We start from the raw sequence: 16,136 nt of genomic DNA on the forward strand, positions 1-16,136 counted from the left end.
ATATATAGCTGTGCATGCAGTAGCCGAAAATGTCCGATAGTGGTAAAAAGCGTATTAACAGTTTTCGTAAGATATTTCCTAGCTTATTTTTTTCCAATAAGCCTAAGGAAAAGCCAAAAAAGGTAACCCAAATGGGATGTAAAAAGTCTAATCTTGATAATTCTTCTAACAGTAACCAATATGAGAATCCTAGAATAGTAAAACAAAACGTTCTGAATACAAATAACGATATTGGGCGAATTTACGAGAATCTAGCCATTGAAAAATACTATAAAGATATGGATTCGTCATGTAACATTGCCTCAAGCGATAATTCATCCAGCAGCACGTTAGTATCAGAAAGCGTGAAAACCCAGTTGTCCCATAATGGAGACAAATCTGATTTGTCCAAAGAATACTATAAAGCTAGACCTCAAGTCCCACCGAAACCCTATAACGAACTAAATAATGTTTTAGTTACATCTTCTCATCAAGATAACATCAGATTCCCAGATGTATACTATCATTCTGTGGAAAAATTAACAGAAACTGTAACACCATTACAAGAAATTGAAGTGTTCCAGGCCCAATCGTTTGCTAAACCAGCCTCAGTGGGCGCAGAAATTAAAAGAGTTAGCACAAAATTTTTAATATCTCCGAAAAAAGAAGCGGAAGTTCGAACAATACAGCCAAAGAGAGCTAGAAGTTTTTCTTTTGATAACAATAATAAAAAGACATATACACTGGCCCAAAATATTCATAATAATTCAAGTATGTGCGAAGAAAATATCACAAAATCTTATAATTACTCTGCTCCAACTTCACCTATACCCACAAGTCACAAAATCCCTAATATGCCAAAAACTGTTTCGCCATATGGACACGTGAAAAAATCTATGAATGAAGCAGAAGAAAGACGAAATTCTCTTAATCGTTCTAGTTTACGAAACCCATTGTATCCAGTTTACAAGCTGCCAGTGGACAGTAAATCTGAAAATATAGAGCAGAAAGCAAAAGCACGACAAAAACTTGAAGCTTTTTACTGGCAGAAATTGAAGGAATTAAAGCAAAAGGAAGATGAGTTTTTACTCGAACAGTCTTTGAACTCTACCTTAAAGAGGGCTTCTCTCAAATATGCACCAAATTCAAGTAATGGTAGTTTGCCGCGGGCCTACAAAACTAACAGCTTACCACGTGATGGTGATCTTAGAGTCGACACTACGGCCAAAACCTATACATGTAACCCATTCATAAGAGGAGTTCCGGAAAGGCGAACCGATACATTTTTACGCTATCAGTCCACTCCTAAAGACGTCGATATTGTGTATAGATACCCTGAAAAAATTCATACTACTCAAAATAGGAATTTGTTATGCCCACAAGACACGGTTGATGCACATGGATATCCACGAAAGTCTTTAAACAATGACTTTCGTTCCTTCAGTTTGCAACCAAAGCGAGTAAGCTTTGAAGAAAAGATTTACGACACTTATCCAAAATATATTTGCTCCCAAAATGAGGCTCCAGGAGTCGAAGCCAGATCGAAAGAAATGTTGACCAGACCGCCACGCCCTCCCATTCGGACGACGAGTGTTGGCACTAACAAGATTGTGAATAATCACAGAATAAATCATCCAGCCAGTGCACATTATTCATTGCACTCCGAATCTGAAAGCGGGTCAGAAGCTAGTGAAATACAAAGGATTTTACAAAGCGACACCCAAAAAGGTAAGTAAATCTTACGTGAGCTAGTTTAACTTAAATAATTTTATTACTACCTACATAATAGAAAACAATACAGTTTATTAGACATTAAAAACCTATTTAACTGAGAATTCTCAGTTAAGGTAAATGTGGAGACGCTGGAATATTAAATTTTTGATTGGGAAGACCGTTAGGTATAGGGCAAGAAAACTTATTTTAATACGTAGGCACATCGCTCAGACACAGACAGGAAGAAAGAGATTCGCTCGCTCTGCTCTACCGATCGTCTGTAAGTGGAGTATGTGAACAAACGCAAGAGTTAGTAGCGACGAAAAAGCTCGGAGACGGTCTTACCTGATAGACGGTCGTCGCCAAATTGACCTTAAATCATTTCATCTAATTGTGGTTGAATTGGTCTAAACATCTAAACTTTGTGAGAATTTGACACTACGAGTAAAAGCATCCATTGTATTGTTGAAATTATGGAGGAAATGACTGGAATTAGCAATAGAAAAACGAGTTGGTTTGGGGGCTGACCCGTCAGGGTTAAGGTTGACTCACGCTAGACCGGACCGTGCCTGGACCGAGGCGTCGGACATGTCATTTTCTATGACGGCTGATCGGTGATCACGTGGTGCTTTCCATAGAAAACGAAGCTCCGGAAGCTCCGGACCGGCCACGGCCCGGTCTAATGTGAGTCATCCTTTAGCGGCCATATTGTTTCTTTTGAGAAAATTTGTATACAGGTCAGTAGAACCATAAGTTCTATAATTCTAAAGGTTGGTGATGGTTATCGGATCTAGTTAATAACAATAGGTAGGTATTACATAACTGGGGTGACATAGTTCGGACAGTACAAGGTCTTCCTCAATTAGATTTGAAGATTCAGATTCTGGCCCTGGACGACTGACTCTGATCTCAGTGCGAGGCCGACGGCCGAGCTGCAGAACCTAGCTGCTAGAGTTCTGACACCACCTGATGGATAGGTACATAGTTTATTAAATGCGAACCGGAAAAATACCCAATACGAGTATGTAGGTAGGTATAGTGGACGTCAAATATGTATTTACACTTTTGCTCCTTACATATCTTTAACAGTACATACCGTAAAATGGGGTGAGTAGGGATTGCGTGGAGAGTTGGGTTATGAATGGGGAGAGTAGGAATGCCAGGGGGTGAGATGGTTTTTAAAGGCTACTGCTACCTAAATAATGTATGCTACAAATGGAGCTATAGTGATATTCATAAGAAAAAAAATCGATCCAACAATCTTCCAAAATCACCTTTTTATGAAATCCCATCTCACCCCAACTACTACGGGGTGAGGAGGGATTTTGTGTTTATCGGTAAAGTTATGAAATGGAACGGATCTATATCTGAATCCCTAAAGTCTTTTCTCCTATTTTTGCATTCCCTAATATTGTTTGTTATAATGATCAGTTGTCCTAACACTCGTATACCCTAATTTTGGTTTCCCTATTATCGAATGGCCGATTTTTTTTGTCCTAATATGTTTTTCCCTAATGGCACTTTCCATATTGAGTATTTATCCTAATGTTATGTAGCATAATTCTTTTTTTGCCTAATTATTGTTAGGCCTAAAAATTATATATCCTAACCATCATGTTACCTAATTTTACTTAGCCTATCGTTGCTTGACCTAACACTCGTATGCCCTAATTTTGATTTCCCTACTTCGTTTCGTTTTTACAATGGTCGCAGTTCTAACCTAACCTAACCCACTTTTGTGGCATCAGTTCATTTTTGCGAGGATCACAGTTCTAACCTAACCTAACCCACTTTTGTGGCAGCAGTTCGTTTTTGCGAGGATCACAGTTCTAACCTTTTTTTTTTACATGGGGAATGCTTCTACGCATACCGCCGGGCCGGGGAGAAACCCGGACGGTTATGTGGGACTCAGGGCTGTAAAGAGGCCCCACTACCCACTAAACCCCATGGTGTCCTCTCGCCGCTATGGTTGCGGGGTTACGGGGAAGCTTGCGCAATGCGTCCGCGACCCCGCAGCGGCTATCCTGACTAGGATCCATACCGCTATTTTTTTATTGATCGTCCCAGTGGAAGCGCTTCCGGAACACGAGGTCGCGCTTACCATTTCGGGAGCCAGCGTCATGGACGGGGACGCCCCCATGTCCGCCGCCCGCTGGCTCTCATCAGGGCGGCAGGTTCCGCTCATGAGCGGCACGTCTGCGGCCTTTGCGGCGGCGGCGCATTGGGTCAGCCTCGGCCCGGGCTTCCCGTTCGCGCTCAGCCGCCTCCTTGTCTCCCATGACGTGCTCGCAGAACGTGAGCACAGTCTCCCACGCACTTTCACTGCCCAGCATGGCCTGAACTACGGCTGGCAGCGAAAGGTCTTGCCCTACTTGGGCGACCAACTCCTCCCGTTCCTCGCCAAAAACTGGGCACTCAGCCAATGTGTGTTGGGCCGAGTCTACGCCGGCTCCGCATTAGTGACACTCCGGTGTCGGTTCCCACTGGGCAACCTTGATCACAGTTCTAACCTAACCTAACCCACTTTTGTGGCAACAGTTCGGTTTTGCAAGGATCGCAGTTCTAAGCTAACCTAACCCACTTTTGTGGCAGCAGTTCGTTTTTGCAACGATCGTATTTCTAACCTAACCTAGTTTTAACAGCAGTTCGTTTTTACAATGGTCGCAGTTCTAACCTAACCTAACCCACTTTTGTGCCAGCAGTTCGTTTTTACGAGGGTCACAGTTCCAACCTAACCTAACCCACTTTTGTGGCAACAGTTCGTTACCATTCATTATGGAAAGTAATTGTTATGATAATTGATCAATAGGAAAAGTAACTGTTATGACAATTGATAATTATGGCAATAGCCATTAGGTCAAAACAGTTAGAGCATATTATTTTATGCCAAACATTGTTACGGATTTCGAAGAATGCGGTAAAAAACATTAGGGATCTTGATAGTCATGGTACAAATGCTTAGGACAAATGAGTCTTAGGCTAACCATTACATTATGGAAAATAATCGTTATGACAATTGATCGTTAGGGCATGTGCCCATTAGGACAAACCAGTTAGGGCAAGTGACTTTAGGACAAACGTTGTTAGGGATTCAGAAGGACACCCAATGGAACTACCCAAAATCATGAACAAACTAAAATACAAACGTCCGGAACATTTATTATACATACCATTCAGTTTACATATGTAAAAATAAAATGTTATCGAGTTTGTGAAACAAGGGATAAAAGGGACCCAATTCTGACAAGATTTTTTGGCGCTCGATCGGAGCCAATGGAGTCAATAGTTCGAGTCAAGGGGCCGATTTCTGAATTTCGAGCGCACGAATTCGTCACTCGAAAATCGGTGGAAAACAAAGAGATGCTAATTTTTGAAATACGAGCGATAGAAATTGGGAATCGAGTGGTATTGACCACTCGTTTTCAATTCTATTAGTAGAATTTTAATGCCGGGTACTGGAGATATTATTGAACGAAATACACGAAATCGACCGGTCGAAATTCAAAAATCGGCCCCCTGGTCTATCACCCGAATTTTAAACACTCTTAATTTCATTACGAAAAATAATAATTTATTAAGGTACCTAATTATGTAAAGTTACTTACACGTGTATTAAAATAAAACTTAACTAAGTTTGAACAGACAGTAAGTATATCACGCGATCGAACCCAGGGCCTCACTAATAGGTAGCTAATTAGGTGATTTTTTTTTTAAATATTAGTAAAGAAAACTCTAATGATATCGAAACTGCACTCTTTAGTCACTGCACTAAGTAGTTATCTATACGAGTAAGCACATAGTCCATCTAGGTATAGTAGGTATATTATGGTATATGTGGGTATGGTTCTCTTTGCTATAATAGTGTAGTAAATAAAGGTAGTGGACCCCGCAGTAATTCCTCAGTTTGAAAAAACTTTACAGTATGATAAAGTATCAATAAATAAAAAGTATTGTATAAATTTCCAAAGAATAATAATAATAGAATTAAAGTAAATACCTAAAGTCTTAAATCGTTAATATCTTTTTACGGAAAAATGCTCCGTTCAAACTTTCTTCGCCAGACATATTCATGTAACTTATTGCAACAATATATGAAATATCAAAAAAATATCCCAGCAGAAATACCAGTATTAATAAAATAAATTTTTTTGGCGTGTCTTGGACCGGAAAATTCCTCAGTCTAATTTTTTCACTGGAATGCCATTTTATTGCCGTGCCGTACCTACAAAATGAAAATCTAAAAATTTTCCACTCTCAGTTTTTAATAGTTCTATAATACATACATTTCGATACGCATTTTTTTTGGATTTTTTTACCCACTACGCCAAATTATATTCTAAGATCATATAAGAAGAAAAAAATGACAGAGCAATTTTCCCATGAAGATGAGCGTCAAAAAAAGGAAGTATCATAAAAAAATATTCTCATGTTTGACAAAACTTTTAGATTTTTTTCTAGTATCACATACTGATACAAATAACTTATTTTGTAAAATAATTTTGGACTGAGGAATTACTCGGTTCAATATATAATCAGATTTGTGTTTTTACCTAACTTAGGAGTTTTTTTTTTTTTGGATATTTATAATGTTAGTCTCGGCTCATACTATACAATAACCAAGCTAAATTTCATCGACTGAGAAATTAATGCATGGGTCTCCATACTTGCTTCATTTACTACCCTATAAGGGGATTAAGAAGGGGATGTAGGAACTGAAACTTCGGCAAGACGTTTTAATAAAATACAAAAAAAAAGCTTTCAGCGTTTTTGAAAATTTATCCCCTAATGTAGTAAAAAAAGGGTTGATAGCTTGTAACGGGAACGCTTATGTTTTTGTGAGTGAGGGACTTGACACTTCGTAGGATGACACAATGTTAGAGTTAGACCAAGAAAAGTCTGCAGCGATTTTGATAGCCCACGCAGTGCAAGTCTCATTTTAAACGTCAAACCTCTATGAAATTATGACGTATAAAAACACTTGCCCTGCGAGGGCTATCAAAATCGCTGCAGACTTTTCTTAGTCTAACTCTACAATACCTACACGAAAAGCAATTTCAGTGTTTTGAAAAAAAAAAAGTTTCCTTAAGGGGGTTAAAAGGGGTGTTGAAAGTTTGTAACGGGAACGATTTCGGTAGGTTTGGTAAGTTTGGTTTGGACTTAATTTATTAATTTTTGATTGAGTTTAGGAAAATTCTTCCTGTACGGGGGTTGACAAGATATTGACAGTTTGTGTTCAGAACAAATATTTTTTTTCGATTAAGGGAGTTGAAACATTGGAAGAAGACATTGTTACAATAAAATGACATGTGTCTTCGTTTTTTTAGCTGCACAAAGTTTAGGATTACAGCAACCTATATAAAAATCCACACGAGCGAAGTCGTGGGCAACAGCTAGTTATAATACTTATATTTCTCTATTTGTAATATTTTAAACCTCGATAAAAAAAAGAAAAAGGTTCTATTTGGAAAAAAACCTGTAGTCGAGTAAGTATGTAAAACTGTTTAAGTACTCGTTGTCCGTAAGTTAAACTTATACTTTAGTCTTAATGAGGGGGCCGCGGACAATTGAGTAAAAACCACACAAAAGTTTAACTACGACTTAAATAAAATGCTTACTCGAAAAGGGCCTAGATCCTGTTATATTAGCTCATCGTACGTGCATTGCGCTGTGCGCAAGCCAAGCTTCCAACATACATATAGATACGTATACATGTAGTTATAGGTGTATATGCGTACCTACGCATGAGTAGATATTTAAGGACTTCGCGTTTAATTGACTACTTACACCTACCTAAATGCTGATATACCTCTAAATAGTCCTATCGCTTGCTTGAATGACCTTTTTTTTAATTTAATGGGTCATTTGTAAATCTTCAGCCTCACAGGAGTGAAAAAGGGCTTGAGTAGGTTTTCTACATCTCTTGCGAACATTTTGGCAACAGCGACCGAGGCTCAACGTGTAGGGTTGCCACTAACCAAGTGCCTAATTCGTTCCTCTACACTGTCCGAGAATAAAGAGTAGAAATTACTTATCTAAATAAACAGGAACTGAAATACGCTACACCAAATTTATTTTCAAATGTGTGTCCATACAAACAAATATTGATTAGGTACATAGTAGGCACCAAGCACCCAACATACCTTCAGGTCAGGACGCAACTTATGCGGCAAAATGAGGTGGGTGTATTATTTCTTGCTGTTTGCAACTTTGCAGCCTCTCTGTTAAATTAATGTTTGAACTGGGGTTGGACTTGTGGTATCTACCTACTTACTCTGAAGAGTTTTATAGAATTCAAGATTGCCTTTTCTCTTGCTAAAAACTTGAAAGTCTTGTTAAAGCCTTATCAAAATAAAATTTTGATAAATATATATCTTTAAAACAGTAGGTACAACTCTAATTAGGTAGGTTTCATTATCTATCGAAATAATAATTACTATATTGGTAATGAATAAAAATCAGTTTGACAATAAAAGAAGTTTTTATTAGTATTAGTGTGTAGTAGCGCGTCGAAGAGTCAACCCTAGTGCCGGGAGGCGTCGGCTTCGCGGTATATCCGTCGCGCAAGGTCGACGGCCGCATCGATCGCGGACTACCCTCGCGCCTGTGCGGCACCGCATCTACCGCGCAACAGGCCATACCTAACTTCTCTGTCTATAGTAAAAATACAAGCCGGCTTTAGTATTAAAGTGGGCGTCGGACGGCGCAGACTGCGCCGGGGCAGTCGCCACGTGTAGCAAGTGCCATACCAAACAACGCCACGCGTTTCGCCGGCTCTCCAAACACCTCTAACTGTGATAATAAACACCAAATAACTCTCAGTAGGTTGGCTCGGTGGTAGCGTGTGATAAAGTATAGGTGTCCAGGGTCCAGGGTGAAGTTTCGGATTGTTTTGTTTGCGGTCGATGGCCATGGGGGTGGTCAGTGGCACTATCCCTCGCGCCGGACGTTAGGATGGGTGGGTGCCCACGTGATTATGTATGTAGCAAGTCAACCGCCCGCTCCCCTGGATACAGCGGTGCATCGGCCCGCTTCTGCGCGTTGCATCAAACATATACTTACTCTGTATTCCGGGGGTAGCGGGGTGATTCATGATTTATAAAACGTTTGGCTAAAACTTGACCTTACTCGATTTACTACATAGTATGGAAAATTAAATGCGTGTCCATATCTTGTATTTCATTATTTATTCATTCACTGCAACACGTATGTTGTGATGATATCTAAGTATTGTAGGGTAATTCGCCAGTAACTGGCCACTTTTAGTAACTGGCCGCCCTAAACAAAAAATTTAATTCTATTCACCTATAAACAGAATTCATTTTAGTATAAGGTTTAATAATAACTGGCCACCTTATGCCAAAATGAATTATATTTATAGGTGAATAGAATTAATTTTTAGTTTAGGGCGGCCAGTTACTGGCGAATTACCCTATCTATAAATTTTATTATTCCGGAAGCACAGTAGTTATACTATAATTTTAGTGCAATATAATTTTGTGCAGTGCCGTTCGGGTATCTATAAATTTGTGTTAAATATACTCCACTTACAAAACATTTATAGGAAAGGATACTCACGAGCACGAGTGCCGTAAAGTTGCTCTACCACGCCAAACATTGACTGACTTGAAAAAATGGTAATTTTCTACCAAGTAGCTATGCACAATTTCTAAAAATGGTCGGATTTTCGCCCATTATTAGGAATTAATAGTTACCTATATACCTACTCGTATAGTTACTGGTTCGGTATTCTTTACGTTACTGCTTTTCAAAGGCAATGTTTGGCGTGGTAGGCAATGCTGAGCAAATATACGGTCCTGTTTACACTCCACCCCAAGTGACTACAAAACTATAAATAACTCAATATGTAGGTATTGCTTACTACCTAAGTGATATCGCTGGACCTTTTCTCCCGTTCAGTGTACTTCCAATAATATTTTGCGTACAGTACTTACGTATGTACAGTGTAACTCAAAACAACGTTAAATATTTTAGACAAAAATGGATATTTTTTTAATTATGAGCACAATTTATTTAATGCTTTATGTTTTGCAATAACAGTAACTATTTAAGTTAAACTAACATACATATATTCGACTGGGATAGTGCCACTAGTGCTTATACTTATGTCATTATACTTAATTATTATATTACTTATACATATTGAATACAAGTACCTACATACGTATAGTGAAACTGCGTCCGGGCACTACTTAACTCATACTGACCGTGGTATAGCGTATTAATTATAGGTACCTCTCAGGCATATGTGTTTAGCGTTGGAATGTATATTAGCATGCTCATAAAGACACTATTTATATACATTTTCTTTACAGTCAATTCTCGAACCGCTCTTGATTCTTTAACAGCCCATCAACGTGCACACTAGCGCCACTGCTAATTAATCGTGATTATTTAAATTTTACGACAGGTATTTAAAAAAGGGGGCCGCTACGTACTGTATTGTGTATTTCAGTACCTTTTGAATACATAAAACTATATTATATGTTGCTGGATTCGTCAATCTTTGCGTCCAAAGTTAAAACGGGCGTTTTTGTTTTGAGGTCCTAGTTCGAAAAATCCAGCAACATAAAAACTAGTTTGATGTATTCAAAAGTAACTTAAATACACAATACAGTACGTAGCGGCCCCCTTTTTTAAATACCTGTCGTTAAATTTAAATTATCACGATTAATTAGCAGTGGCGCTAGTGTGCACGTTGATGGGCTCTAAATCTTTAGTTATAATATAGAGACAGTTAAGTACTTGAGCGTTTTTTTTTTTTACAAAATAATGACATTGTTGAAGCAAGTTGTCCAGTCAGCATCAAATATACATTGATAGCTAAAGTAGTCAAATACGAGTATGTACCTATATCGCAACACATTTAGATCCTTAATATATTATTCAAGTGTCCTAGAAATACAAAATTCAATTGTAGGTACCTATTATAAAAAGATTATCCACCCACACTTATTCTAATAATTTCGTAATAACAGTCTAAGGGCACTTTGCACGGATTACATTGACTCTCGAGTGCCTCTTTAAAAGTAATCAATAAATTCATTAATGGAAACCTGCATTATAAATTAAATGTTAGTAATATAGGTATTTTATAAATATTATTTAAAGTTACCAGTTAGTGTGATTCCAAGGGGCCCACTGATTAACAGTCCGCCGGTCGGTATCAGCCTGTCAGTTAGAACAAAATTTTGACAGTTCCGAACATCTGACAGGTCGATACCGTCCGGCGGACTGTTAATCAGTGGGCCCCTTTAAGCGCTAAGTAGTCACGGAAACGAGCGGCCTAGGTAACGCCGCTCTCGCTCGGCAACATATAGATCTGCACTTGCTATCTCAATCTCACTAAAATTAATAAAAATGAAATCAACCTGAAATTAGGTAATATATTAAAAAGGAACCGAGTCTTCATAACAGAAGCCTGCTATATTATGAAAAATTGTGCTGAAAAGATATTAGAAGAGTATAAGGGCCGATACAGACGGACTGCGACCCTGCAATTTGTATGAGAACATTGGGAACTGCACGCGAACAGCACGCCAACTGCAACGTCGGCGTGCTGATCCCATACAAGTTGCAGTCCGTCTGTACCGGCCCTAAAGTTGAATAAGTAGCTTAGAACTAAGATTGCAATCGCCAGAGCTTGAAATTCAATATTTAGGTAATATGTATTAGAAAATCGTAGTCTGATAAAGGTTAAAATACACGAAAACGAACAGACAAAAAAAGCTAACGCATATAATGCTCATCCACTTCTAAAAAAAATAAAGTTAATTACCTACCTACCTACAAAAAGATTGAGTTCTAAGCTGCAAGGTAAATTCAGGATCGCCAATTGATCCCTCACATTGGGTTGACGTTCAATTTTAATACAAACATTTTGCATAATTACATTTAACTACTTTTAAAACTCATAATAAACATAATGTATAGAAACATAATCCTTAATATTATTCGTTATAATAATTAAATTACAGAATGTTCTATAATCATAAAAACGTTGTTTATAACGATCATTAGGAATAATTTTACTTGTAATAACATACAGTTAGTATTATGATTAAAATGTAGAACTATATTTTAACGAATGATCGGGTGACATAATATAATATGACATAAATTATAAAACAACTTACATATTCTACCTTAAGGCAGGTCGCCGTTAGGTACGATGACGAGCGAAGCGAGGAGGAGTGTTAGGTAGAACTGCGACCCTACAGCGTGCCGCGGGAGCGGCCGGCGAAGCGCCAGAACCGACTTATTTTATAATAGTACACATTTTATTTCCCTCTCGATCATGAGAGGCCTGTGCCCACTGCCCAGCAGTGGGATATGTATTAGGCTGATGATGACGATGCTATACTTTTTAAGAATAAATAAAGAGTAACCTTTAATTTTAATATGTGGAAAGAAATAACGCTTCATTCTTTGAACGCTATGAACTTGGTTTTTATGTGGAATAACGTTATGATCATTAAATAGTATACAAAGTTATCATTATACTGATTGCCTGTTCTGCAAATACATTACTATGCAACCGAATTATTATTATTACTGAAATTATGCAACTTGTTCTTCTTAATTTTGTTTTTATACTAAATAATCATTTCTGCATTTCAAAATTATGCAATTCGAATTATGCAAAATGAAAATTCGAAAATAGTTGTTATTAAAAACATTACACACCCCTCACATTGTGATATTACATGTCTACTTATGCTTTCTGAAATTATGTTAAAAATCTTAAAAATACTAGTAAAAATGTAAATTAAGGATTTCGGAATAATGTCAAACAAAATAAACTAATACATTATCCGTATGCTTTTTTGTTGCAATACCTATTAAAATATCTTTATCAACCTGAGCCAAGAGTACTTAGTATATTAATTATATCGGAGCTATGGCTAAGAGCTTTAAGTAAATTTGGATAGTGAGCTCTGGCTCTGGACGTCCCATACTACTAGCTACCAGCGATCCACGCTATTGGTAATAAGCAAAATATTTACAGTAGCACTAAACCAGCAATAAAAATATTTTCCGGAATTGATTAAAACAGTGAACAACATATCCATTAGATACTATTATAATACGTACTTGCAACAATCCTCACTTCAATAACCAGTACAATGAATCAATGTTCCTGCGCAGTGAACGGTCATTGCAATATGAATTCGTCCCGTTTCCATATACTTACTTAGCTATGAAGGAAAGTAAAATCTAGTTGACTTGACAGACTTCCAAATGAACTTAGCGCCTTGAAGTGGGATTGAAAATGTTAAGTCGGTGGAAGAGTAAAGACAAGTCTGAGAAGAGCAAATCCTCAAGCTCTAGCGGAAAGAAGAAACGGAAAGGAAGAGACAATGGTGAGTAGAGCTGCAGAGTGCGGATGCATGTGTCTGCACTGCAGACACATGCATTCTATAAGTAGATAGTCGCGTATGCTAAACTTCCTCAACATAACCTACCATGCCAAACACTGCCTGGCTTAAAAAACATTGATTCTCTAGTACTAGGTACACAGCTGTCTAGGTACATATGTCTAATTCATAGTACCTAGTGGACACCAATGGACGGAACATTAGCAGATAATTGCTTTATGTCCGGCAATGTTCGGAAGGTTTCGAGAAGTTTACGGTAGGTACGGTGATGTTCTCCTTTGAGGCATGCATGCCCACATACCTTGTATAACGTGTACTTTTCAAATTAATTCGTGGTGTCGCGTATTTAAAGTAGATATTTAGATACGACATTCATCAACATAATTTTAAAAGTAGGAACATATTGGTACGTACTACATATGTATATACTTTTGGGCCACCAGGCCAGGCCTCGTGCATTTTTTTTATAACAAAAAATGCACGAGGACTGGATGTAGCGTTTCACTGCTCTGGACGTAATCTTTATTTATTTATTTGACAGAGTCTACTGGGCCATATTTAATAATTCGAATAATTTATGTACGTGGGCCATACTGAAAGTTTCTGGATTCTGATATATTAGACGATTTATTTTTTCTAGGTAGCCAGTCCAGGTATTTTCAGTATGCCCTAAGTACTTATGTTGGACATGCCTTCGATCGCAATTTTATGCGCGTAGAAGACTTATGTTTACGCCTTCAGGGAAAAAAGACCGGCCAAGTGCGAGTCGGACTCGCGCACAAAGGGTTCCGTACCATCACGCAAAAAAACAGCAAAAAATCACGTTTGTTGTAAGGTAAACGTACTAGTGCTCGACATGCTAATGCTCAATAATAGATGACACCTTGCTGTCACCTCTATTGACAATTACTTAAGTTTCAAGATGACATGTACTGGGTACATGTGTCGAGCACCAGTACGTTTACCTTACGGGAGCCCTACTTAAATATTTATTATATAATATTTTTAGTATTTGTTGTTATAGCGGCAACAGAAAAACATCATCTGTGAGAATTTCAACTGCCATAGAGTTGGATTCTCGCTCGGAGCGGTTTTTTTTTTCCTATCATAAAAATATACCTACTTAGGTTTGATATTTTCCTTTTTATTGTTAGGTCACCATGTCAATAATTGCAAAACTAAAAGTACAAGCACTTATGTAGATTTGTTTACACTACATAAAGTGTCCATTATCATCAGTTTATCACAATCTTTAATCATCGACCATCTCAGTTTTAACCAAGAAAAGTCTGCAACGATTTTGATAGCATACACAGTGCAAGTGTTATTTACACGTCGTAATTCCATAAAAGTTTGACGTTTAAAATAACGTGCTATCATAATCATTGCAGACTTATCTTGGTCTAACTCTATTACTCATGAAGTCATGACTCTTATGAGTTCTTTATAATTATTCACAACTCTCGAGAACTCCCGAAACCTTAACATATTTTTAATGAAACTATACATTTTACCTTTGCCTATTTTGTACCTATCCTGTCATCCATGTATCTCTGTGAAGTCTTTAGTAAATCTCAAAAGCATTTATTGTATAATATAAATGGGCTAGCCGAGCAGAATAGTGAGATCACCCGTAGATATAATTTAACTCTACACTACAACAGAGCTTGTGACCTCTCACTCACATAGGTATATACCTCTCATAAATAATAAAGACTAATATTTGGTCGCTCTAAATAAATAAGATATTGAGAGGCCGTAATTTGTTTCAGAAAATGATTGGCGTGGAGACGGATCACGGATGGATGGTGAGTGTCTGAATGCTGCAAGATTTTAGTTCGCTTTAACGCCTAATACTTACAGACGTATTCTGATTTCAGTAACAGGTTATGAATTCAATCTGGATAAGATCTGTCTGCGTCAAAAGTGTACAATATTTACTAGGTGACATTTAGAAAACGTAATACAAAATTAGCAATTCTTATTTAGCACGTGCTCTTCTAGATTCTAGACGATAAGAAATAGATAAAAATATGGATTATGTTTCCATAACAAAGTAATTAAATTTTTGGCTATTTGACGTTTTTAGTAAAATTATGGATTACCACCTCAGAGCAAGCCGGGTGGAAACATTGAGTCATTTTCGTCAAAATAATTGAAACCACTTCCCGTCAATAATAATATAGCTTGTTTGAGGATAGTTTAGGATCCATGGTTTGTGATGCTGATGTTACTTTGATAGGTAGTTGTCATCCTACCCTACTACTCACATCCTACGTGATTTAATTACAATACCTTCACCTAACAGAATAGATGTGTTAACCCTAATTAACAAACAGATAATATTTTACATAGGTACTTCACATAGGCGTGTTACGAGAACAAAGAAAGGCAAACTAAAAACCCTCATTATTTGATTTAGTTTTAGTTTAACGCCTTTCAGATACTTACAATGCTTTTTCCGCCAAGTTGCCTAAATCTCAATAGAAAAACAGTGTGATGTTTGTGCAGAGTACCTACGCCGAATCACCCGTTGATGCTCCAGTCAAATTAATTACACACGAATAGAAATCTACTGTTTCGTTTTTGCGTGCCAGTTTCAGGAGTTTGAGAATGAGACGGGTAGCGTTAGAAACTATAAATAAAGTTTACAGCACCGATTGGAGTTGTTCTCCAATACACTCCCGGCACCTGTTCGCGCCCGGTCGCGTCTCATGTTTAGGTACTTATTCGTACTTCTCTCGGAGCGACGACTGTGTAGTATGCCATGGCCATATATTTCGTGGATTCTAAATCAACCAATACATACATTGAAATAAATTGAAGTGAACTCATTTCTTATTCGCTCGTAGCTATACTTTTTTCTAATCAACATCTGAAGAAATTAAAATATTAGAGGCGTAAATTTAGTTTAGTGCTACATGTGGAAATGTGCGTGTTCTTTTGACAGTCCTTGTTGGACAAAAAATGTACGGTTGATATGTTGTGAAGGTGTTACTCGAAATAGTGTACGTCAAAGAAGTGGCATAACTAGATTAGAGGTGGGCG

The 16,136-nt window shown here is 37.7% G+C and overlaps 1 protein-coding gene and 1 long non-coding RNA gene across 7 annotated transcripts in view; one reads left to right on the plus strand and one right to left on the minus strand.

The window, feature by feature from the left end:
* The window catches only part of LOC134804946 (uncharacterized), a 371,780-nt gene that overhangs the window by 243,008 nt on the left and 112,636 nt on the right, over window positions 1-16,136 (minus strand). The window lies entirely within an intron of this gene.
* LOC134804707 (coiled-coil domain-containing protein AGAP005037) overlaps window positions 1-16,136 on the plus strand; it is a 125,440-nt gene that overhangs the window by 3,320 nt on the left and 105,984 nt on the right. For 5 of the 6 annotated variants that reach the window (XM_063777866.1, XM_063777859.1, XM_063777864.1 and 2 more), the window contains 2 exons: window positions 1-1,707; window positions 14,861-14,896. In XM_063777866.1, coding sequence (XP_063633936.1) covers window positions 30-1,707; window positions 14,861-14,896 — 1,714 coding nt within the window. In that variant the 5' untranslated portion in view covers window positions 1-29. The remainder of the gene's footprint in view (window positions 1,708-14,860; window positions 14,897-16,136) is intronic. The other variant, XM_063777860.1, reaches the window with a different exon arrangement.

This window comes from Cydia splendana, chromosome Z, assembly GCF_910591565.1.
Source record: "Cydia splendana chromosome Z, ilCydSple1.2, whole genome shotgun sequence".
In the NCBI taxonomy this organism is placed as follows: domain Eukaryota; kingdom Metazoa; phylum Arthropoda; class Insecta; order Lepidoptera; family Tortricidae; genus Cydia; species Cydia splendana.